Here is a 25,028-nt window from a genome sequence, read left to right on the forward strand (position 1 = left end):
TTTTTTATTGTAAGTTAGTTTTTTGTATTTATTTTCAAATACCCGTGTGGTGTCGAGTTAGAATTACACCTCTCCATTTCTTCCGTGGGTGTCGTAAGAGGCGACTGAGGATATAGGTTAAGGTATACCGTAGGCGACAGACTAGCAACCTCTCACTATTGTACCGTTTTTGTCAAACTTAAAACCTAAAATTGCTAAAAGTGGCTCCGAAGCGGTAACGTTTCGTGTGTTCTGCCTACCCACCCCCCCATACCACATTTGGGAATACAGGCGTGATGTGTGTGTGTTTTCAAATATCTTAATTATTACAAAATATTTCGTAAGTTTTGGTAAGTTAGTGATTCTACTTAATTTCTAATTCTACACTCGGAATTTGTATATTCGTAGATATAACAAAGATTACTCGTAGAGGTATACTAATCACGCCAACCTGATCAAGAAGCGAAACTAAATCTTCCCCTCCTTCATTCCACACCAAACTGCATTCATACAATCTACAAGCCAACATAACACACACCAACAAACGTTACACCTGTTCGCAATAACGTTGATATATAGATAATTTAATAGCAAAACAAGTAATAACAGTGGACTCAGTGTAATAAATCTCAATGAGGCGTGTATCAGTGGTATAAATAAGACCTATCGTACACCAGGCCTTGACCTGAACCCTACTGCGACTAGGTTTACAATGTCGAAATAAAAGTTCGGACAAAATGCACCACACTTACCTCACAAATCCTAGCGTGCTATATAAAGAACAAATCAATAGTAAGAATAACTGCCCAATGCACTTAGTATAAAAAAAAAACATTAATATGAAACATAAAGGGGCTGTTTCACCATCCATTGATTAATTTTATTTGACGGATAAATGTGAGATGCCGTCTCCGTATATTTGAAAAAACAAACAGAGACGGCATAACGATAGATTTTAATCACTGGATGGTGAAACAGGGGCTGAATAATGCTTAAATAATTATGAGTTATGACTCATCTAGGACTTAGGCTCTGTTTCAACCAGAGATGTGCGAGTCCCTTCTTTACCGTGGTACCATCAGAAAGTACCATACTACGGTGTTTTTTTGCCACAGTACCATTGATGGTACCACAGAATATTTTTTTGCCGTTGTACCATTAATGGTACTATGGCAAAATAGGATGTGTTGCGAAGAATGTGTTTTTCATGAAACAATAGAAACACTTAAAATAAGTACCTAACCTCGCACAATGAAGCGTTTCTATTGGTTCATGAAAAACATTCCTAGCAACACATCCTCGCACATCTCAGGTGGAAACGGAGCCTAAACCATAATGTAATTCTCATAGGAATTTAGTGAATTCCCAGAATTTCTATTCAACATTTTAATAAAATTCAGTGTCTCGATAACAAAATTCATAATGTAACAGAGTAACAGCCTTTATCTACAAGTTAACACTAAAACATGCATATGTATTTATAAACTACAATGTACATACATAATTAGTACCTATGTAGATACTATAATCCAATTAGAGCGTGGTGCCGTGTCACATTAGCATTTATTTAAATTTAAAATAAGGCAGAGAATTACTTGGTCGCTTGTGGGTGACAGGTGTGGTGTACATTTATCTAATAATATGCAGTACATCATAGGATTTGGTGGATAAGTGACCTAAAAATGCACAGAATTTTAATGCAGGAAAGATGCGAATAAATTGAAATCCATTTAAGTTTTTTTTATCATGTCCTTTTCACCCAGATACCAAGTTCGTTTTTGTAAATGGACGGCTTTCGTTGAGCAAACCGTATTACTAAAATAATAAGTACCTACTTGGGCGACTCGACAATTCGCGTTTCCCGAGAGATAAGATTAAGCTAAATTGATTTTTTGCCCGTAAAAACCCCCACGTACCCAATTTCATCATAATCGTTAGAGTCGTTTCTGAGATTCCCGAAGTATACGAAATGTTTTTTTATCAAATAGCTGACAAACGAGCATGCGGATCACCTAATAGTAGGTAAGTGATCACCGCCGCCCTTGGACACCTACAGCAGCAAAAGGGGGAAGGGGAGTTGGGCCTTCGGATCTCCCACTCACCGTATGAAACACAGTAGCAAAACTACTACGAGTATTTCACGCCGTTATTCTGTGGGAGTGTGGTACTAACCCGGTCGAGCCGGCTCATTGGTGCTGTAGCCAGCAATTGCACGTTTAAACATAATATTAAAAACCCATTCGCAACAAAATTAGTGTTGGGCCCTAAATGTGTAAAATAAATCTCTCACCTTCCCTCTCTCTCTTTCAAATTCAATGATACCTCATTTGTCAAAATCATCCAAATCATTAGCGCTATAAGGAACATGGAACTTGGCATACACAGAAAAATGGAAACGTGTCAAAATAAATAATGGACGTAATGCATAATAGTCATTTGATAAAACATAATTTTTGGTAAATCTGCTGATTATGCTAACTTTTTGTGATCGTGTAATCTACAGATTGATTAAAAAAATGTAACTATGTTCTGTGAAGTTGTTCATTTTTGAAAAAAACTACATCAAATAAAAAAAAAATATTTATTGCCACATCATAATTACATACTTAGTTCAGTAAATGTATTTTGGCTGTTATGTATTTTGTCCATTATTCCTTTTCAACTTTATGGTTTTGGATACGCATCCAAAAAAAATAAGAGCGTACTCCTAAAAGGCCGACAAAGCACTTGCGACTCTTCTGGTGTTGCAGGTGTCTATAGTAATCGCTTACCATCAGGTGATCCATTTGTTCGTTTGTCCCTTATTCCATAAAAAAGGAAAATCGCTGCCCCTTATACTTCTTTTTTTAGCATTAGAAAAAGGGTAAATAATCTTGAAGTCTTTTACTTGTAATACCAAACGCATGTAAATGATCATATGTCCTTGCTAATTGTTACATATTAGCCGTTACTTATTTTTTAAAAGTGTTATTCAATAAAAAGACATGTCAAGATCGCTTACGTTCTTTCTAATGCTAAAAAAACGAAGTATAGAAAGGAGACGATAAAAGAACAACATAAATATTGTTATTGTTTGGTTCAGTTATGTTCAAATTATATTCACGTAGATTACTTTCGATAGCACACATCTAAGCTTTATCCCGATGATTTATCTCATGCCAATTGGCTTTAACAGAAAATCTATTGAACAGGTACTAACTGCCTAAAGCATATTCAACTCGGACTCTTAGGTTTATGTGATAATTATTACCTTTAGAGTAAAATAATGTTGTTTGAGAATACTTAGTCTTACTATTACATTGTTTATAGTGATTTTATTCTAACTTAACTGATCAAACGATGCTAATAAATTGCATTAGTGCAGTCAGGTCATGGTGATAAATACTGGAAAAGGCGTTTATGGTTAAAGCTCAAAATACTACTAATAATAGATAAATGCAAAACCTTAGCCTTTGACGAGTATACAATTAGTTTTTCTTAGCACTAAAAATAGGTCTTGTCTTTTCACCCAAGAAAACTTTTATAAATTAGTGGCTAAGGTAACAATTAAATTATATCTACATGGGACATTCACACTCTTATTGTTATGGTTTCATATGTAGGTAGGTACAGTAATTGATTAAAAAAATCGTTATTTAATAAATAGACACTTCAAGATTGTTTACCACATTTCTATTAAAAAAATTAAAAATCTAAATATTTTATGACTAACCTTACTATTTATTAATTAGAAACAAATTAAAAAAGTCTCCGTTAAAAACCGACGCGCTGTGAAATTTAAATTATGTACAAAAATACATAAAAGAGACAAAAAATACATAAAAAATCGCCTTATGAATGTTTGTAAAAGCTTATGTTAACAGCACTGGTTAAACACTTATTATCGTTTTGACAACTATGCAAATTTTTAAATAGGGTTAGTTTTGACCTTCCATGAAGGTCGTCACAAACAGAGATAGATTTAAAACTAACAATCCATCTAATTGCAGGCTAAACGAACGACGCGCCGCCTATAATGGCGCTAAGTGTAGCTCGCGTAATGATACGACGCGCGCGCATGTCACGATCTATAGATCTAATGCCTGTTCATCTTTAGGTACCTCTTTAAGTTTCTAACCTAAAATTTCATTTTTTGACTACTGTTTTTCGCAAAAAACAATCTAGGTTTGGAATGGACATAAGTCAAAGTCAAAATATCTTTATTCAATTTAGGCTATAACAAGCACTTATGAATGTCAAAAAAAATCTACCACCGGTTCGGAAAAACCTCTGTTGAGAAGAATCCGGCAAGAAACTCAACGAGGTAAAAATGAAACTTCACAGAACAGTCAACGGCGGATTTATATTTTTTATTAGTGAAGGCCATTTTATTTCCGCCGTCCCATGTACTTTCCAAAAATAATAATTTGCTCGTCCTCTGAAATCTGCCGCGGTCTATACGGCCTATTGACAAATGCAGGATTCGGTGAAAAACTTGATTTAGCATACATGAAAAATGGGTAGGTGGTTTCGTGGTATAAAAAAAATAATAACTATATAGTTCATCAGTTAGATTATCAGAAAATATTGGTCTCATATTTTTTCTTTATTGCAAGCTGTGGTGGCCTAGTGGTTTGACTTATCGCCTCTCAAGCAGAGGATCGTGTGTTCAAACCCCAGCTCACACCTCTGAGTTTTTCGAAAGTCATGTGCGAAATTACGTTTGAAATTTACCACGAGTTTTACGGTGAAGGAAAACATCGTGAGGAAATCTGCACAAACCTGCGAGGCAATTTAATAGCGTGTGTGAAGTTCCCAATACGCACTGGGCCCGTGTGGGAACTACGGCCCAAGCCCTCTCATTTTGAGAGGAGGCCTGTGCCCAGCAGTGGGACGTGAGGCTGGGATGATGATTTTTTTCTTTTGTCAATCAAACAAAAACTGCGTAGGTATGTGCGACACTTTTTAGCACGGTGTGACATCACGCGGAACTTTAATTGGCTATATTATCGTCATCGTTTTTCATTTACTTAACAAAATAAAAAATACATGTCCAATATTTTCCGATAACTAAAGAACTAATAACTGAAACCGAATAACTGAAGTACTAATTAATTAGAATTTTGTAGGACACTGGCCTATTTCAATCCAATATAAGGGCATTTCTGTCTATCGTTGTACCCTGAGTTGATCTCTCCGATTTCAACAAAATTTGGGAGGTAGACTCAGTCCATGGTTCCGAGCTGTAAAAACAGGGTCTCCAGATGTGTCCCCAAAAATATTGTCCGGATGTGTCCGTTTTGTTACGAATTTTTCTTAATAATTTTCATAACAAAACGGACACTTCTGTACAATATTTTGAGGACAAATCTGGAGACCCTGTTTTACAGCTCGGAATCGTGGACTGAATTTACCTACCTCACAAATTTTGTTGAAATCGGAGAGATAAACATAGGGTATAACGGTAGATAGAAATGCCCATATACACGTCTGGTTTTACGCAACTTAGTCCCAGATAATAATAATTCTAGGACCTTTTAACTTTTAACATTCATTGAGTCGTTCTCGAGGAACCTTCTGAGAGATTGGACACGATACTCAATCAAAACATCAAAGTAATTGATACGAGTTTTAGCGTAGCAATAAACCTTATCGCTTACTTTAAATGACACTATTAGGTAAAGGCTACCGGTGTTTTTATCTATGTTTATAGATAATATTACCTGTTTTTGAATTCAAAGTAGAATTTTTGTTTTGGTTAAAAGTTCATTCGAGAATTATAATAGACTAATGAAATGAGTGTTAATGAGGTCTGCCTTTGGAAGGTTGTATGGATTAAGAGAAGTCGCTTCGTTCCATTCTCCATACAAACGTAGTCCCGGTCTCATTTGAAAACTAGGCAACAGAAATAGATGAAATTTTGTAAGTATGGATTAGACGTAATTATCTATGCCTGTGGTTTTTCAGATTTTCATATAAATGTGTAATATTAGAATTACAGGAGCTCAAAAGTCGTCAAAAAAAGATGTCAACTTTGCACGAGAATTACAGACTAATAAAGCATTTTTACAAAAATCGAATAAACCACAGGCATAGAAAATTTAATGATTATCTTTATTGTAAAATATCATTGATTTCTGTGCTATACTTTTCGTATAGTATGAGGACAACGAAACAAAAAATCTGAAAAACCTACAGGTATCTCGATATAAGGCATGAGGAGCATGGGGGGGGGACGGTTGCGAGCGCTTATGTCACGAGCGATAAAGACAGCAATACCCCAAACGAAAAAATAACGCGGCCGCGCGGCCCTATATTTGCCAATATAGATTTTCAGGTTTAGAGTAAGTAAGTTTTAGTTCTATTTTTCTTTTTATTTGTAAATTATTGTATATATTGTGTGTTATTTGTTGAATTATATTTCATCATAGAGAAATTCTCGAAAAGATATTCTTAAGACTAGAGTTTACCTGTGGCTTAGCACGCGTAAACTATTCGATCTGGTAGTGTAGTAAGAAACATTTGTTCCCAGTCCTTTGGGTTGTGGCGTAAAATCAATGTTGACCACTGAGCCATGGCCCTTTTGCACTACTGCAGCGCACACAAACAATATGAAATGTTAAATTTTAAGTCTGGACTGATGTTTTGTATACCTGTATCTAACCTTGATTGTGTGTGTTTGCAGTACCAAATAAACGTTTTTATCTATCTATCTACAATTGAAATTCCGGGATTTTACAAAATTTCCCTGGGAAATCCCAAAATTTATATCGTGGTCATCATTGAGGATGTGTTAAGAACATCCAAAATTTCAGGACTCTAAACCGAGCGGTTGAAATTTCAAGATCTATCCCTATCCCGTGGGAATATCGGAATAAAAAGTAGCCTATATTTTATTCCATACGTTCAGCTATCTACATACCAAATTTCGTGACCCTAAGCCCAGCGGTTGTTATTTCCAGATTGTATCCCTAACCCGTGGGAATATCGGGATAAAAAGCCTATGTGTTATTCCAAATGTCTAGCTATATCTTCGTACCAAATTTCGTCCAACCGTTTTAACGTGAAGGAGTAACAAATATGTATTAGTAGGATAAGTTAAATTAAATAAGCATAGTAACGTTTCTAACAACTCACCATTACAACATACTGTCGAGAAAACTGAATCACGTGGGACCTTTTCATAATCAATTTCACTATGATTTCTTTAGCAGATGTATGGCATGTTAATAATATGACGCCAGTAGCACAAAAGTTTCAGCCCTGGCACGCGATTCAGTTTCTTTGACTGTACCTTCCAAGCTGCCACAAAAATGACACTAACATTTGCAATACCGTCTCAAATTACGCAAAATACACCGCAATATTCCAGTTACAAGTTAATTATCATCCCGGTTCCCAGGGTGGTATGCAAAAATTGTTGGGAGCGCGGGGCTGTGCGTGAGCACTAATTCTCCGCATGTGTGAGTAATACCAGCATTTACGCGATTATTTGTGCACCAACAATGGATCCAACATACAAATGTGCTGTGAAATAATGGGTAGTAAAGAGTGTAATGAGTGGTTGGGGATGAAAGTGCAATTATAAATTTGTTTCACAGGTCGTTTAGTGGGCGTTTTGAGGTATTGGAGATTGTTATTTTTGGTCCCGTAATATGTTGAGATGTTCAAAAATGGAATTTGGGTTTAAGTATGTTCTTTACAATACAATGCAATAACTCTTTATTGCACACCAACACATAGTAAGCAGTACAGAAAACACAGGTATATACATAGAGATTTTCCAAGGTAAGAAATAGGCAGCCTTATAGCTTCAGAGCGATCTTTTCCAGGCAACCTTTACAATGGACAGAAGTAAGGAATAAACTAGAAGAATTATTGTGTTTGACTGTACAATAAAATAGAAAGTACATTTTGCGGGTTTTTTTATAGTTAGTAGAATATACGATCTCATTGTTTCAAGGGAAGCCCAGCGCCGGCCACAAGGCCGTCAGCAAACTGAGCTAAGTCGGACTATTTTGAGATAATATGTCTCTTTTTAACTCCTGTACATCACAAATAAAATTTTCATTCATTCATTCATCCCAACCTATTTATGCAGGTATGTAGGTTTTTTCACAAATACAATACAATGACTCTTTATTGTAGATACACCAGAAATAGTAAGCGATACAGGAAACAGGTACACAGGGAGAAAATTACAGGTAAGCAATAGACACGATGTTTTCCTTCACGTGAATGAAATTTGATTTCATTTGAAATTTCATCTCATTTCCGCAAAACTATAAGGTGCATGCCGAAAAATAAAACATTTAGGGGCTGTTTCACCATCCATTGATTAGTGTTAACTGACGGTTAAATGTAATGCCGTCTCTATTTGTTTTGTTCGAATAGACGGGGACGGCATCACATTTAACCGTCAGTTAACACTAATCAATGGATGGTGAAACAGCCCCTTAATCTTCTCTTTTAATTTTGTAGCAAAAAAAATCACTATAAAAAAAATTTATTTTTAAAAATCTTAAATAAAAGTGCGAATAAAAATCACATAAAAGGATCCTGCTTAATTAAATAATTTGAAAGGAATGGGTATTATTTATTAGTAGGTACTGCCAACGGCATCGTCTGTGCAGAATACTATGTATTAGGTACTGTATAGCGAATAAATAAGCTTTATTTATTATCTATGTAGTACCTATACGCGTGTGCTTAAAACATAGAAGATACGAAAACACGTCAACTTTAAAAACATCTAAACAAAAATCATGGGTCAGCTAGAATACAAAGCCAATATCGTAACACGAAACAAATTCCAATTCGTCATTTTCCCAATGAGTTCGGTTTATTCAAATGGCCGTCGGCGCGATTCTCACGATCGTCCCTATCGTGCGATACGGGGAAGGCGGTAGTCCCCGGGAATGTTTGCGAAATGCGTTGTGAAGGGGTTACATGGAGCGGGCAAAATGAACGAGTTTTGGAAAAAAAATGGCCCATACTCTGTATCATTTTGGTTGGTATCATCTTTTTATTAAAATTTGGATTTTTATTAGGGGGATTTTTTTGTGATTGTTAATAAACAGCTAATTACAGTGTTCTTTATTATTTCATTAATTAATAAATTTAGGCAATTATACATAATATAATGCGTCAAATTTTATTTTTTGCTCTAAATTCAAAGAAGGAAAAGTAGGCTCTGCAGACATACTGCGTATATTTTAGACAATGGATAAATAGATAGTTATATAATGAATAAATAAAATATATGAATGTGGCAATTTTCCTGTGCAGATATATGAATATAACTAAATTATTCAAAGTAAACAAATTAAGTTGCCGTAATATAAATTAATTATTTTTAAGCATCCAACAATAATCCGTCAAACTTTAAATCCTTCATTCACAAATCAGTTGTTCTGTGTTCGTATCTTTCGTTTACGTTCCGTTTCTCACATATATTATTAATGATAAACCAAAACTAGACAAGGCTGTGGAAAATCTTTGAAAACATTTTAATGAAATAATGTTATGTTTATTTTTACTTATAAATTATATCTAACTTGTGCTGTTTAATTGAGCAGTGGTTCAATAAATTGTAATTTTTGTAATGATTTGCAATACCATTTTTGACAACCCTATTCGTTATATAGTATTGTATTCAAATTGATGACCTTAGTCAGGCTTAGCCTGCACGAAAATAATTTAAACAATTCCCAACTCTTTGTTTGGTTATGAAATCTATTCATTGTATTTCTTTTTTTAATTCGTGAATTTATTGTAGCACTTACAAAAATAATTGTATAGAACTTGAGCTATTACCAATTTTGTACAGTTAACGATATAATTTAAGTGCAATTGTATAATAATCTTGTGATATATCTAAACAAAGAACGATTTTTAAAATAAAATAAACAATGCTACTAAAATATATTGAAGTTATAACGTTTCATTAGCATATACCTATGTCTTACTTAAGTCAAATTAAAACTGAATTATTTAGGTAATTTATATTCATATTAAACAAAACAATCGAGTTATGCACCTGGGTGCATTTAAGAGGCGAGTGCAGGGCCGACAATGCACTGGCAACGCATAAAGCGCTGCGGGTGTCTATTTACAGTGGTGATCACTTAACATCAGGTGACCCACTAGTTCGTTTGTCTAGCCTCTCTAACATAAAAAAAGAATACACCAGTAAAATTAGTGCAGAAAAAGTGTCTAGCATAGAATTATTATCAATCACCGGTTATTTTGAAGCTTCTAGCGTCCTTATCTTTTGATCATTGACGGTATCATCGACAACACAAAGCACTAAAAATGCAAACAAAATTCTTGAAATAACGTTTTTTTTTTTCAATTTAACTGTTTTTTGTACTTTTCAGCTCGTCGCCATGTAACCCCTTGGCCGGGCGTGCGTGGCGGGCGTGACACGGCCTCCGGGCACCATTAGGCCCAATAACCATCAGCCGGTAGCTCTTGCTAATTTTCTCTAATTTTCATATCAAAATGGAACCTTTTTTTCTTTAAACAGTAGCCGGCTAACTGTTTGGGATCGTGGGAACGGGGGTTACGTAATTTGCGGGTAAAGTTTCGCGGTATGTATGTATTGATGAATCATGATTGCTAAGGGATGAATTCTGGTATAGATTTTCGATGGGACATTCATGAAAGTGTACAGAAATGGGATGACTATTATTGCTCGAAAATTCATGTTCAATTAGTTTAAAAATTAAGTGCATCGATTTTTATGATCACGTGTGCAAGCTTTCTTATTAAAGCTTTCTTTGAAGTTGGTATCGATATGTAGATTAGTATATAATATGTAGATTAATAGATTGTATAGCAATGCCAGCAGAAAGTGGAATAAATGTAAGTATTATTTATAGTGGCAGTATTTTTTTCATTATTTTCTTTTCTTTCTTTCTTTCTTTCTTATAATGTTTTTCTTCATTGAAAAGCTCAGTGACCACTATAGTAAAGATATAGTAAAAGAACGAACCTGTCGCACTACACAGGTCTGATTAGAATGAAACGTATTTATTTTATAATAAATTGAGTATATTAGAAAATATATTACAAATGAGTTTGGTAAAAAAAACTTAGACAGGCTATTTAAAAATAGCCTATATAATATTTATATATTATTTAATATTTATTTGAAAAAATAAATATACAACGCTCATTGTGCTCAGCAGCGGTAGACTTAGATTTAAATAATGAACTAGAATTCTATTAAATAGGCAAAGTAAAGTTTTATTCGAACGCTTTTCAAATAGATGGGGAGAAACATGCGACGCCTTTGCCCAACAATAGTACATTATAGGCCTAAAGACACACCGTACGATTTCCGCAAAACGCATTATTTTCGTAACGCAAAGAATTTCGACAATATGTTTTGCACAAGCGTGCACGACCTTGCGGTAATGCGTAAACAGCCGTAACGGTAGGTATTTCAATGGGCCAATCTGCCTATTAATTGCCTATTGTTTTGAATGGGGGATTGAATTATGACGGATAAAGTTTTCCGATGTTTATATTACCGTTTGGGACATGTTTTTCATATGGTATAAAAATTTACAGTACAGTCACGATCGTTAATTTGGGACCCACTTAATAACGATTATCTGTCATTTTGTATGACAATTGAAAGGACTTTTTCACGAAATGGGTATATTACTCCGTTGTTCGTCTGTTTATCATAGAGGCTGACTCCGAAAATAGGTTCGTAACGTACCGTCGCTCTTACGCTCTTACTCTAGTATAAGTGTCAGAGGGACGGAACGACACGAGCTTCGATTTTCGAATTTCGTAGTAGCCCCGGAGGGCTTGAGCTTTCAAATTGTAATATGTAGATATTTGCTTCAAAAATTGCATAGTCCATAATAGAAACCGTTTTTAACAAAAATAAAGAAATTAAAAATACAGCGGGTCTTCAAACAAGACACAACATCAATTATACTACATACTTATTTATATTTAACACTTAAAAAAAATAACTCAAACGTGTAAAATAGACATCGCTAAGGAAGCAAGCTGTAACGTTGTATACCAGGGCGACCCATAATTTACAAAGTCCAATTATGAAAAATATGTAATTGATATAATAATTGATTGAGTATGGCTAGGTAAAAATATTTTTTCTCAAAATGTCCGAAAAGTTGACATTATTCTTTACATATCAGAAAACCAAGTACATAGTTGATGGTCAGCGAAAAATTAAAAAGTTAAAGTTGATGTCGCATAAAAATTCCATTATTATAAAGCTTCGAACTTTTTTAAAAAATAAACAGCAATGCAAATGTTGGTACAAGTCGTATACAGCCAACTCAAATGGCTGGTATCAGTTATTTTGCTGGAACTCTTCTTTTTTTATTTTGTCTGAAACAGCTTGTAGTGTTTTTGGTGGAAAAATACACCTAGTTACAGTTTTTTTTTAGTGAAATAAGGCGAGAAAGCATAAAAAAATTTGGAATAAAATTAAATGAGAAATAGTTTCGATATTCTAATTTAGAATTCTTCACCGTTTTTGAGAAAAGCTTTATATTAGTCTCTGCTGGAATATTGAGCAATTGTTGGCTTCGTATAAGTTAAACGGGCGAGCTTGCGAGACACCGATATTCAGCCAGCAATTGCCTACTTTCATGCCACGACAATAATCTACTATTAATATATGCAATAAAATCCTGAAAGAAATTGAAACGCTAGTAGTACAGTCAGCAGCAAAAGTAGATGAGTAGTTATGGTGCCAAAAACGATCTAAACACTCTTATTACCTTGCCAGTAAAGTCGTGTGTTGGCATTTTAAGCACCGTAACCGCTCATCTACTACTGCTGCTAACTGTAGTAGAACTAACCATCTACGAATACGGCCCTTACTCATCCCAGTTGTCATTCACTTGATAAGGGTAAATCGCAACTAACTCAGCGTGACTAAGCGCCCGCGCCGCTGTCAGCACATCAACGCTACATTTTACGCCGGTTACGCTTTGTGCCGGTTACGCCTTGCGATGTTACGTAAATAGCGTTTAATTGTTAAGTGTTAGTGCTGATAATGTAAGTTAGGGCTGTGTTTTAGGTCTCGTGCACACTAGCGTTTCGCGGCGGTTTCTCGGCGGAGCGCGAGCGCGACGTGCACGCGGTTATTTACCGCTTCCGCGCTGCTGCGGTAATGTATGTATGTAAATTCTTTATTGTACAAAAGAAAAGAAACATAACACTTTAAGGGATCTTTACCAGTCAACCTTTGAGTGGTTGAGAGGAAATAATGTAATGTATGTATGTCTGTGTAATGTATGTATGTATAATGTATGGTCAAAATCGCTACGCGACGTCACCGCTGCGGCACGCAGGTGGCGAATAATCGCGAAGACTGCATCTGTGTTGGCCTAGTGATTTGGCCTATGGACTGTCAGGATCACATCTGATTTTTTCAAAATTAATGCACCAAATGACATTCGTTATTTACCATGAGCTTCACTGTAAAGGAAAATATCGTGAGAGAAATTGCATAAACTGCGAAGCAATTCAATGGGTGTTCGAAGTTCCCAATCTGCACTGGGCCCGCGTGGGAACTAAGGCCTAAGCCTCTCATTCTCAGAAGAAGCCTGTGTCCAGCAATGGGACGTATATCGGCTGGGAAGATGATGATGACTTGACTATGTAGCACGCTCGCCGCGTGCTAAGCTCCACTAAGAAATTGCCGCCAAAAACGCTAGTGTGCGCAAGTTTTTATTGTTTAAATAATCCAAATTAGTTTCAAAACACCTTGTTGGACTCCAGGTGCCGGCAACCTTTTTTTTCCAAAATATTTAAATATGATTTCAGATATCTTCAACCCATTTCTCCAAAATATTTACATATTTCAGTCATTGACAACCTTTTCTCTATGTCCCTTACCTTGTTGGAAATAGTTGCTCTTCCTCACATAGACGCAGACGAGCGCCATGAGTTGAAGCTGCGAGAGTCTCTGCCGCGTGGATGGGGGCAGCGGCAGCAGGTCGCGTAGGTTGGCGATCTCTGCGTTGATGAGGTCGCGTCGGAGCTTGCTCGCGCCTTTCGTTGACTTGCCTTGGTCGAACCTAAAACAAAGAATTCTTTTAATAATCAGCAAAACTTCTAGTTACAAAACTGTTGCAAAAGTGAGGGGTACCCTCTAAGCCAAGAGTTCTCAATGAAGGAGTTACGCAAGAGGAGCATACCGAGTTTTTAAAGAGACGGAATACTTTGGTATTTTTGAAGTGTTGGCTTTTCAAACTTAGTCGTCGAGTTAGTAACAGTTTAAAGATGGGCGTTGAAGCCGATAAGTTCTCGAATGGAGGCCACGGAATGGCAAGTGTAACCGTAGGATGTTTACCAATGAACGGATGTGAGGCAGAGGGTTCACGGTGGATGCAGGCCGCTTCCAACCGAAGCAACTGGAGGTATATGGGGAGACCTATATTCAACCGTGAACGTCCTACGGCTGATAATTATGATGATGATAGTGGCGATAAAAATATTTTTTAGGGAGCTCGCAGCAAAAAGGTTGGGCAGCTCTGCTCTAGGCCATACGTCACTGGGCTGCCGAATAGCTTCGATTTTACCTTCAAAATGCAGAAATACTTTAAGATTTATTCCCACGGTAACAGAATGCCGACGAATAAACAAATCCATCGACATACACGTGGACTTAAAAAAACATTTTGAAACAATTTATCAAAAGCCAGTTAACAAGCTCTATTACTCAACAAATTAATTGTGCGACCGAAACAGTTGGACAGATTTCGTTTAAAAATAAATGCGATGACAGGTGATTTTTTATGTCATATTTATTTTTCGTACAAATTATGACGTAGATTATTCTGAGTGATTTCCAAACGATGTTTACACAAAAAATATTGGTGTTCTTCAAAAAAGTTTTTTTTTTATATACAACCTAATAACTTTATTTGGCACCTTGAAATTGGCCATAATTTTTTAATTCTCTTAAAAAAAACTTATTTTTAAAAACAAATATTTTTTTTATGGAAAAACGTCAATGTGGAGCTCACTCAAAATACTATACACTCATTTAAAAAAACCTTGCTAATTTATTTAAATCACACCTGTCCAACGACATATTATTATGACCAACTAGTTTGTTCACACAATTAGTTTGTTGAGTAAGCAAAATATCAGCGCGTGCACATTGCTAAGGAAAAGACTTCAACGCGCGATACTTGTGTCGATACGAACTTAAGTCATAGTAAGTTCTACTAACATAATATTATGTGCATGTACACCTATAGTTTCTATTCTACATAAAAATATTTAAAATGAACATGATTTTGCTTTGATATCTTCATCATCATGACCGTCACAGTATTAAAATTATTACGGAATAGCCCCACTGCCTGCCTCGTCTCAGAATAAGAGGGCTTGGGTCGTAGATCTCACGGGGGTCTAATGCGCCGTTTCCTCACGATGTTTCCTTTCAACATACAGCTCAAAGTAAATTACAAACGTAATTTCGCACAAAAATACTAATGATATTAATTCATAATATTTAATATATATATTTTATAATATTTTGAAATACTCAAAGTTTCGAACTTACGATCTTCTGCTTGAGAGACCATACATAGGTTAAACTACTAGTCTTATCACGAATTGTCCGTTATGCCTTGGTTGAGTTGCTTTGACTAAATATCTCTGTGTAAGTTTTTTTAGCAAAACACATTTTTGGCACGATGTAAAATCTATGAACACACGTAACTTAATTAAAATTCCATAACAATGAAATCGCATAAACCTGCACATTAAAATTAGTTATGCGTTTATTCGAATCGGAGCACTGGCATAGCATCGCCATTATCACAAGCCATTACATTAAATGGATCAATAAATGTTTTTTAAGGTTAAACTTCACTCGGCGTTCGACATGCTGCGTTTATTTTCGAAAGAAGAAAACAAATGGTTTCTTTAGTAAAATTTAAATAACGTAAAGGTTTGAAAAAAGCTGCATTTCTTTATGCTATACTTTAGTATAATTCTGCTCTATATCTATATAAGTTGTACAATGTGTATAGTTACCTTTATGTATTTCGTCACTACGTTAAAGAACTTGTACCTCAAATCGATATTTTTTCTTAGTGAACTTTATGATTATTATGTCAAGGTTCAATTTTGTTGACATATTGATATTAGATACGAGATTTTTTCAAAGTAGTGGCGATTTTTTATGATCAATCATTGTATTGTATTAAATAAGAAACCACGAGAACTTAATATTTATATTTATAGAGAGAAGTATTATTTCAATTATTTTTTTGGAAATATAGCTTTATTGTTTACTATCGATGTAAATATCATGTTATTTTGTTACTAATAAAATTATATCATGATTTCTATAGGTAATAATACTCTTTTGTCATGATCTGTCATGGCGAAAAAATATAAAGAAAACTGACGTTGTCATGGAGGTTTGCGCTAGTGTCGCCCCCTGCGCAGAGCTTTGCCTAAGATGCCTTATTACAGTGTCTTACTAAAAAAAAAATATATATAATTATTTATTAAAATTTTACACGTGCCCCGAACTCCGTTACAATAAAAAGTGACAAAATTAACTTCTGTACGGGCGGTTAGAACGTCGCGTTAAGCCCACCTCACACAAACGCACCCCAAACCAATATGGCAGTAAATCCTCAAACTGTGCTTCAACCTTGACTCGCAAAGAAACCGCCATATAATTGCAAGTAAAGGCTATTTGAAATGGGTTGTAATATACTTTTATTACTTTAATTATTTTATTTGTCAAGGCTGTACCTATAGTTAGGCATTACAAATATAAATGTTATATTTTACATGTTACAGTTTTATATCTATGTTTGATTTATTTTATTGTTTGCTTCGGGGCATAAGGTGAGTTATATTGAGATGTCAAGTTGCAAATGGTAATAAAATGTGTCTATTCTTGTGTTATATATAATATATGTAAAGGCGAAAGTTGCTTGTTTGCTTGTCCTTCTGTTACGTTGCGTTATATCGGAGCGACTACTCGACGCGGAATCTATTTTTTGAGTATGTAAATATCTCGAAATTTAATTAAGGTAAATGTCTAGTTTGATTTAATTTTTATTTTGACTATTTTATGAGTGTTAGTTTTATATGTGTATCGCTTTATTGTTATATTAATGTTATAATAATAAAATATGTGTAGTGTTAAAGGTTGTACTGAAATAAATTAATAATGATAATATTTTTAGGTACTTGATTTTATAGTCTGAAGTACTCTAACTCGTGACCACGGCCACTGTAATGTGGTTGAAACGTCGAGGTAAATATTACTCGTGTGTTTTAGTGTGATAAGTCCCGTTTGTGGTATTTTGACTATGAGTGAAAATCACGAAAGTTTAAAACATTTAATATTACTTGATTTTATTTCTGTTTTTATGGAATAGGGGGCAAACGAGCAAACGGTTCGCCTGATGTTAAGCGTTTGCCGTCGCCCATGGATACCTGCAACACCAGAAGAGTCACAAGTGCGTTGCCGGCCTCTTAGGTAGGAGTACGCTCTTTTCTTGAAGGCTATATCGCTAACGTAACTCACTTTTTGTCTGTCCTTAACTGAATGCTCCTCTTATCCACACAAAGGTTGACTGGTAGAGATCCCTTAAAGGGATAAGTTCGTCTTTGTACATATAAGTATCTCAATGTCAGTCAATTGTGTTTGTTACTTATTTTGTACAATAAAGAGTTTACATACATACATATCGGTCCGGGAATACCGCAGGCATTTCAGAGTTTTAATTATATTAGTATTTTTGAGTTTTATTTGTTTTATTAAATAATTTAATCTATCTGTCTCATTTTTGTAATTTTGAATACTTATTTACTTAAGGGATAGCAGAAATGATTTAGCTTCATTATCTCAGAAAAAATACGTGTTTTGAATGAATGGATGATTATTGTAAAAATATAAAGTTGCTTCATAATAACTTAATTACAGGACAAGAGCAGAAAGCAAATCACGAGGTTTTTTTTTATACAAAGCGCAACGCAACTTTGTTAACTTTTCTCACGTTTAAAGGCAATTGCAGAGGGAAGTGATAGCCCCAGAACGTCAGCCCATACAGTCTCAGCAATAATTTGGCGGTAATACCGTCAGGGTCATAAATGTACTACCAGATAGTCTAGTAATTAGATAGACAACTACCTAACTACTAACTGACTAACATGCGGCCCCAAGATCGATCCCCAGTCGTTGCAAATATACCTACTAGTTATGCGTTGCTTAGTTTTCCCGTACACATTGTTTAGGACTAGATTAATAAATTAGTTGCAAAATGTTCCACATGATATTTGCTATTTTTTGTGGTCTTTCTAAAGACTGAAAAATATCTACAAGCTTAAAGTAAAGTTGGGCCAGATATTTTTCCTACTAATATTATAAATGTGGAAGTTTGTGAGTATGTTCGTTACTTCTTCACGCTGAAACGGCTGAACGGATTAGGATGAAATTCGGCAAAAAGTTATTTATAGCCTAGATTAAACATAGAATACTTTTTGTCCCGATATTCCCACGGGATGGGGATAAAATCTCGAAATAACAATCGCTGGGCTCAGATACTTGAAATTTTGAACAGTTGTTCTTAACACAACCTCAATGAAGACCATGATATACATTTTGGGAATTCCCCGGGGAATTTTGTGAAATCCCGGAATTTCAATTGTAACTACCAGATCGAAAAGCTTACTTGTGCGAAGCCGCGGGTAAACTCTAGTTGAATAATAACAGTGATCAAATCTTAAATCTGGCTAAGATACATACATTTATGTGTACATAACGCCGATGATACTGCACGTTACCTACAAAAAGTAGCAAATTTGAGATTTCGCGGCTGGTATAATAATATAACAAAGATATTTAATTTTAGCGCTCTCATGTAAAATTTGCTTCCAGTCATTAGCCATTGTTGGTGACTTGGTATTGCTGTATCATCAATTATGTCGACTAGCTTACTGATGTTTACTGCAGCTAATAACTGAGAAAGCAAGATAAACGGGCGTTTTCAAAAAAAAGGTACCCTTTCGTTTTTTTTTTATTTTGGAAAAAATATAGTTTTTCCTACTCAGAATCAATAGCATAATCGATTCCGATAGTTTAAAAAAAAGTCCTAAAAAAATTACAGTTTTGCGACGTCTTTTTCATACACTCAGTATGGGCGTGACAAAACTTACTCATAAAATTTTGTATGAAAAAATGGGGACATTTTTTTATATATTTGATATGTCAGTCGACCAAGAAATTGGTTTACCACTCCAAGGTTTAATGTCATTTGTAGCGCTTAAAAGATCTATCGCTTAAAGTCTATTTTTACTCACAAGTCAATATGAAAATCAGCCTTATTGTTTTATTTCTGAAGTAGGAACTGTCATTAAAATTGGTAAAGCACTTTCTTGGTCGACCATACTTATTTATGAATTCGACTGTAGGTACATTCCTCGCAGTGTGCTTTCATTGTAAGGAATTCCCAAAAAGAGCCCCCAATCAGTGGCACAATGGAAGGCGAATCAATGAGCGATTATGAGCTAATATAGCTGCGCACGCGATGCGAGCTCCGGTTGGATTTGCTTCACTTACGACTTAATGGATTTTTGAAATTTACTTGTTAAGTTCGCTTTTTGTGATTGTTTTTGTAGAAAAATATTTATGAGTAATATTGCAGTTTAATAATGACTTATGAAGTTTTTGGCTCAGCACAGAATAAAAAAGTGTAATTCTCTCTGTATATTTTATGTTAATTATTAACGGGCGTTTTATAGTAAACGTATTTATAATTCAAATACTTTTTTTTGTTTATTTACCTACTGTATCACCTTATATGGATCTTTTTTATACAAAAAAATCTGACTTTCTTGCAAAAAGAACATTATATTATTATTTGTTTTTACTAGTAGAACTAGTAAAAAAATCAAAATAGGACATTATTTTGAGATCATCAAATGTTACAATAATTAAAATGTACTAACTAATACCATAAAAATCGCCTTTTGTGTCAATTTATTTCAATAATTATTGACGTAATATAGATACCGTCACATCAACTTTTTATATTATTGTGCGTTCTATTTTATTTTATTCCATAATTCATAAAACCTACAACAGTGTAATGTCACCGAATGACTAACTGACTGACAAACAACATGGACTAAACAAACCATTGGAGTTAGAAAATGAAAATATTGCAGACATTCTCAGAGAATCACACCTGTGCATTAAGAAGACATTTTTCGTAATTCCCTTTGGATAGACAGCTAGTCATTTTTTTCCACAGAAGCATAGCAGTATAAAGCGAGTACACACAAACATTGAATAAACTGAAAGATAGGTCCCAAGCGGCATGCAGGAGTCGCTCGCGCATGTGTATCGTGGGAACTGGAGGCATTACTTCAGTTGGAGCCACACTCTAAATAAGCACGTTTCCCTATTGAAGGGAAATCAGATGGTGGAATCCGGGCAAAGGGGAAGTTAATTAGTTATTATATTTTGTGATATAGGTACCTATCTAAAAAAAAAAAAAACTTTTTAACAAAAAAATTAAACTGCGCAGACGTTCTAAATTCCTTTGGCAACTTATAAAGTGCGCTAGGACGCCGTCCTGTGAATAGTACTCGATGGGTTTGATTCCTAACCTAGTTTAGACCTGCAAGAAATAAGTGCCGCTACATTGCGAGGCCGTTAAGCGACTGAGATAGAAGTGATCAACCGAGCGCCGTAATGTAAATACATGCAATTTGTATTTTCCAGTAAACTAAATATTTGGCCCAATTTTTATTATTTTTGAATTTATGTAGACATCGCCACAGCAAAAAAAGTAACCTATAATCACTGCTCATTTTTTTAAATACTTAATTTTCTACAAGAACAGACTAACTGCTACCCGCAATTTAGTGTGTGCAGAACTATTATCGTTTAACGCAGGAACTCCGCAATTGAAAATGCAATGAAAATGAAAAGTAGCTTGTTTTATACCTCAATGTACAAATTATCTCGTTACCAAAGAAATTAAACTATTAGTAACTAAATTACCTATTCTTTTTATCAACTTTTTCTTGCAAATAACTTGACACAGTATTTACAACAATCGCGAATAACACGTTTTAACTTAAGGTATAGCTTAGTTCTTGTTTAGTTATAATTTCTCTGAAAACCCTCTTGTTTTCCCACGCTGCGAGCCGTTACAAAAGCAACCAATAATTTAGACAATTTTCCAATATACAGGTTCACTACGTGCTTAGTTTAAAGCATAAGCGGTAGCGATCAAGAACTATAGATAGCTTCATATTTATAAAATTGGGTGCAATCGATATGACTGATTGATTTATTTATTTTCTTCACCGTCACAAAAATGACTTCTTTGCTACGAGTTAAAAATAAATGATTTATGTAGGTTAATCCAGTAAATGCTGTGGTCTCGTATTTTTATAATGGAATTTTATAACACATCGGTAGGTATAACGGACAATGTGAATTGTTATAACATAAATAAATAATTAGTTTAATATTTTATATCTGGTTCCAAAGCAATTACTGAAACTACCATGGAATAAGTTTCTACTAACAAGCAACCAGTTTGCATTTTTTGTAAGATTTAGTTTTAGTTTCTTAGTCGTAGGTTCCTAGTTTAAATCCAAATCTATTCTTTTGCTAATTGAGTATCTACATCTCTCGATAACTTTAAGCAACACATTCTGTCGCTTCTATAATATTCTTAGATGGATGACACCTCACTCCTTCTCATAATTGTTAAATTATCTACATACCTAATAAATTATTTTTTAGCGGACAAACTATTTTCGTTTTCTTTTTAGGAACAACAGATATCAATGCAGGTGACTGCACCTGCATTGATATCTGCCACAGCGGAGTGTGCAAAAATATCTGACACGTCCTACCGGTCCTAGAAATACAATCGTATCAGAAATTTACGTACAAATTGTTGTGTCATAACATTGGTGCTGATGACGGTATGTGGGACGTCCAACAACGAGATGGGCAGATGACCTGGATAAAGCCTCGGGTTCACGTTGGACGTCCCATTGCTGATATGATGATCGTGACGATGAATGTGCATTTGCGTCCAAATAAACATTAAACAGCTCGTGCCTTAACCCATGCGTCAAGGGCAGCGCTTAGAAACCGCAACAGCGTATCGGCCGCACTACACGGCATTACCCGAGGATCCTAATGCCGCCTCATTGCCTGCTTTATTACTGCATAGGCTCCTAGCTCCATGCGAAATGTTTCGTAAATGGTATTGTGCTAAATGATTTCTGCGCCCCTAATACTGTACTGTACTGTGTAGTGTCTAATTTATTTATTGGTTTTAAGTGACTAGGCAAACATAATGTGAGTAAGAATACTCTACAATACAATAATTAATATTATCTAAACTCTTATGAGACATTTTGATAAAATTACAAAGAAGGTTTGAATCTATAGGTTCCCTTTCCCGAAAATTACATCCATGTAGCCGGGGCACGTCGCCATTTAAAACTTCCGTGAAAATCTATCGAACTGATGGTGTAATCTGCATCAAAAATACGTAAAAAAGTTGCGTATCTAATTTAAAAGATCTTAGCGTACGTACGTACATACAGACAGATGGCGAGAAGTGTCTTATTATTATGTACTATGTAAAGATGCTAACTATCATGTTACACTGTCTGACATTGTTAGACCTTAGGCTCGTAAGGCCCGTAACGAGTTACAAAGGCCCAATCATGAGACTGACCCACGGTTGTTGAGATCAAAGTACACTAAATGGGGCCCTGAAGCGACCACTTTTGCCTCATATCACACGTTGCGACGTAGACTAAGCTGCAAGGTTTAGTGCTATAACTTTGTGTGTTTACATAACCTCACATTATCTTCTGTACTATAATTAGCTTACATGCGCTGTTTCATCCCATGGCACAAATGCCTCATCATCACCATCATATCAGCCGTAGAACGTTCACTGTTTCAGTTGGAAGCAACTTGCATCCACCGTGAACCCGCGGTTTAACCAGGTCATCGTCCATCTCGTTGGTGGACGTCCTACCCTGCTTGCCGATCCGCGGTCTCTATTCGAGAACTTATCGGCCCCAACGACTATCTGTTCTCCGTGCTATATGGCCTGCCCATAAATGCTACAAATACTTACCTATTCTGTAGGAATTTCACATAATCCTTCCTTATCCTTATTACTATAATGACGTCCAACTTTTTACCCTGCCACTTATAAATAATATCAATAATATTATTTTTTAATTAATACAATTTTCCCTTGCTATTTGCCGATGACAACAAAATTGTACCAAATCTTTGAGGCGAATTGTAAATAATTCCTTCGACATGGGTAATACATTGACGGCACCAAGAAAACCTACATGCGAGCACGATGTTTATCGTACGCAATGGACATTAAATAGCTTTGGGACTCGCAGATAAATAATATCTTTTGTCGTAAGTCCCGTAACCCGTACAATATATTAACGTAACTTATGAAACTTCCATTTTGCGAAACTATTTCTATACTGGTTAAGGACAATGTATTTGTTAACATTAGTACGCGGTACAAAGAAGTAATGAGAATAGTCAATGGTATAATGTTATTGATCAATCGTTACTTTATTTAATATATAGCTTTCTTTGGCTTATCATTGCCCTCTTTATATAAGCTTTTTTATGTAATTTGTAAAGCTCCTATGTAAGCAGCTTTGTTCAGTCAACAACGTTTCCAGTCAACAAAAAAAAACTTGTGTCAAAAATGTATTTTTTTTACTAGATATACGTAATAATTGAATTACATGTTGCATTGATGGCTGATTTACGTTTTTTTTTTTGTAAACTGTATCAAGATAACACAAAAATTTCTTTAAAATAATGGCATTTTCAATCGGGACCTCTATTGAGGTCCAAAACATTTAATAAAAGTTGAATTTTACACCCACTCACTCGGGACAAATATTTTCTTTTTATGGATAATAAGAGTTTGTTCTCGAGTCTTGGACGTTTAAAATATATTTAAATATGCATTTATTGATATACTTAAGTATATCTACCCGTTGCCTAGTAGGTACCTACAGTAGTACAAGTTTGTTTAGTATGGGACTAGGTCAATTAATTGGTGTTTAACGTCTCATGATATTTATTTCAACTAAAGCGAGAAATCTATGGGTTTTTCTACGGGATCGAATCAGAAATAAGGAGATACGTAAAAGACTGAGAATCATCGATATAGCCAAACGAATGAGCTCGTTGATGTGGCAATGGGCATTGGGTAGGCCATATAGGCACGGACGCGGATGGGCAAGCGCAGCGTAGAACGTCCACCAACGAGATGGATGGGTGATCTGGTTAAAGCAGCGGGTTCACAATGGATGCAGGCCGGTTCCAATCAAAGCAATGCGGCAACGGGAGGTCTATGGGGGATACCTATATCCAACAGTGAACGTCCTATTGCTAATATTATGATCATCCATTTTCATTTTTCATTGAAGAGCTGTGCTTGTACGCTTTACTCGTGAGATGGCTTTCATTTTCATTGTATTGCAACTAAAAATACTAACTTAAAAAATTCTATATTAAACTTGAAATCGTCTCCGTCAAGCGACAGTGTCGAGGCCGCTCGTGTCGCATATATTAGTGCATGCAAATGCACTGCTAATGAGTGCACTATTGTGGCTGCGCGTGCGTTGAACCTGGCGCTGGCGATTGGAGATTTTAATGTTTGTAGGCAAACTGACTGTGTTTATTTGTTTTTTATTTTTATTTGTTTATTTAAGAGTAAGAATAGTTTTTGATTGACAGACTTGCGTGATACAAAATACAAATATTGGAACTGTTTTCAAGATTCAGGCACAAAAAAAATCATCTAAGTACGGTTTTTGTGGTTAATCTGGAATATTTCAGTAGTAAGGATAATGTTTGTCTGAATAGATACCCATGTAAATGTTATTCGGATTTTTTTTCCTAATTGAGGTTAACGAATATTTCCTATTTAACCGACAGTCGAAGTGGTATCTACACTTTTCTATTTATAAAGCATTTGCTCTTAAAAAGCGTTTTT

The 25,028-nt window shown here is 35.2% G+C and overlaps 1 protein-coding gene across 1 annotated transcript in view; it reads right to left on the reverse strand.

Moving 5' to 3' along the window:
• Positions 1 to 25,028, reverse strand: part of LOC141439294 (uncharacterized) — a 190,223-nt gene that overhangs the window by 115,025 nt on the left and 50,170 nt on the right. The window contains exon 3 of the mRNA XM_074103552.1: positions 13,852 to 14,033. Coding sequence (XP_073959653.1) covers positions 13,852 to 14,033 — 182 coding nt within the window. The remainder of the gene's footprint in view (positions 1 to 13,851; positions 14,034 to 25,028) is intronic.

This window comes from Choristoneura fumiferana, chromosome 20 (genome assembly GCF_025370935.1).
Source record: "Choristoneura fumiferana chromosome 20, NRCan_CFum_1, whole genome shotgun sequence".
Lineage (NCBI taxonomy): Eukaryota > Metazoa > Arthropoda > Insecta > Lepidoptera > Tortricidae > Choristoneura > Choristoneura fumiferana.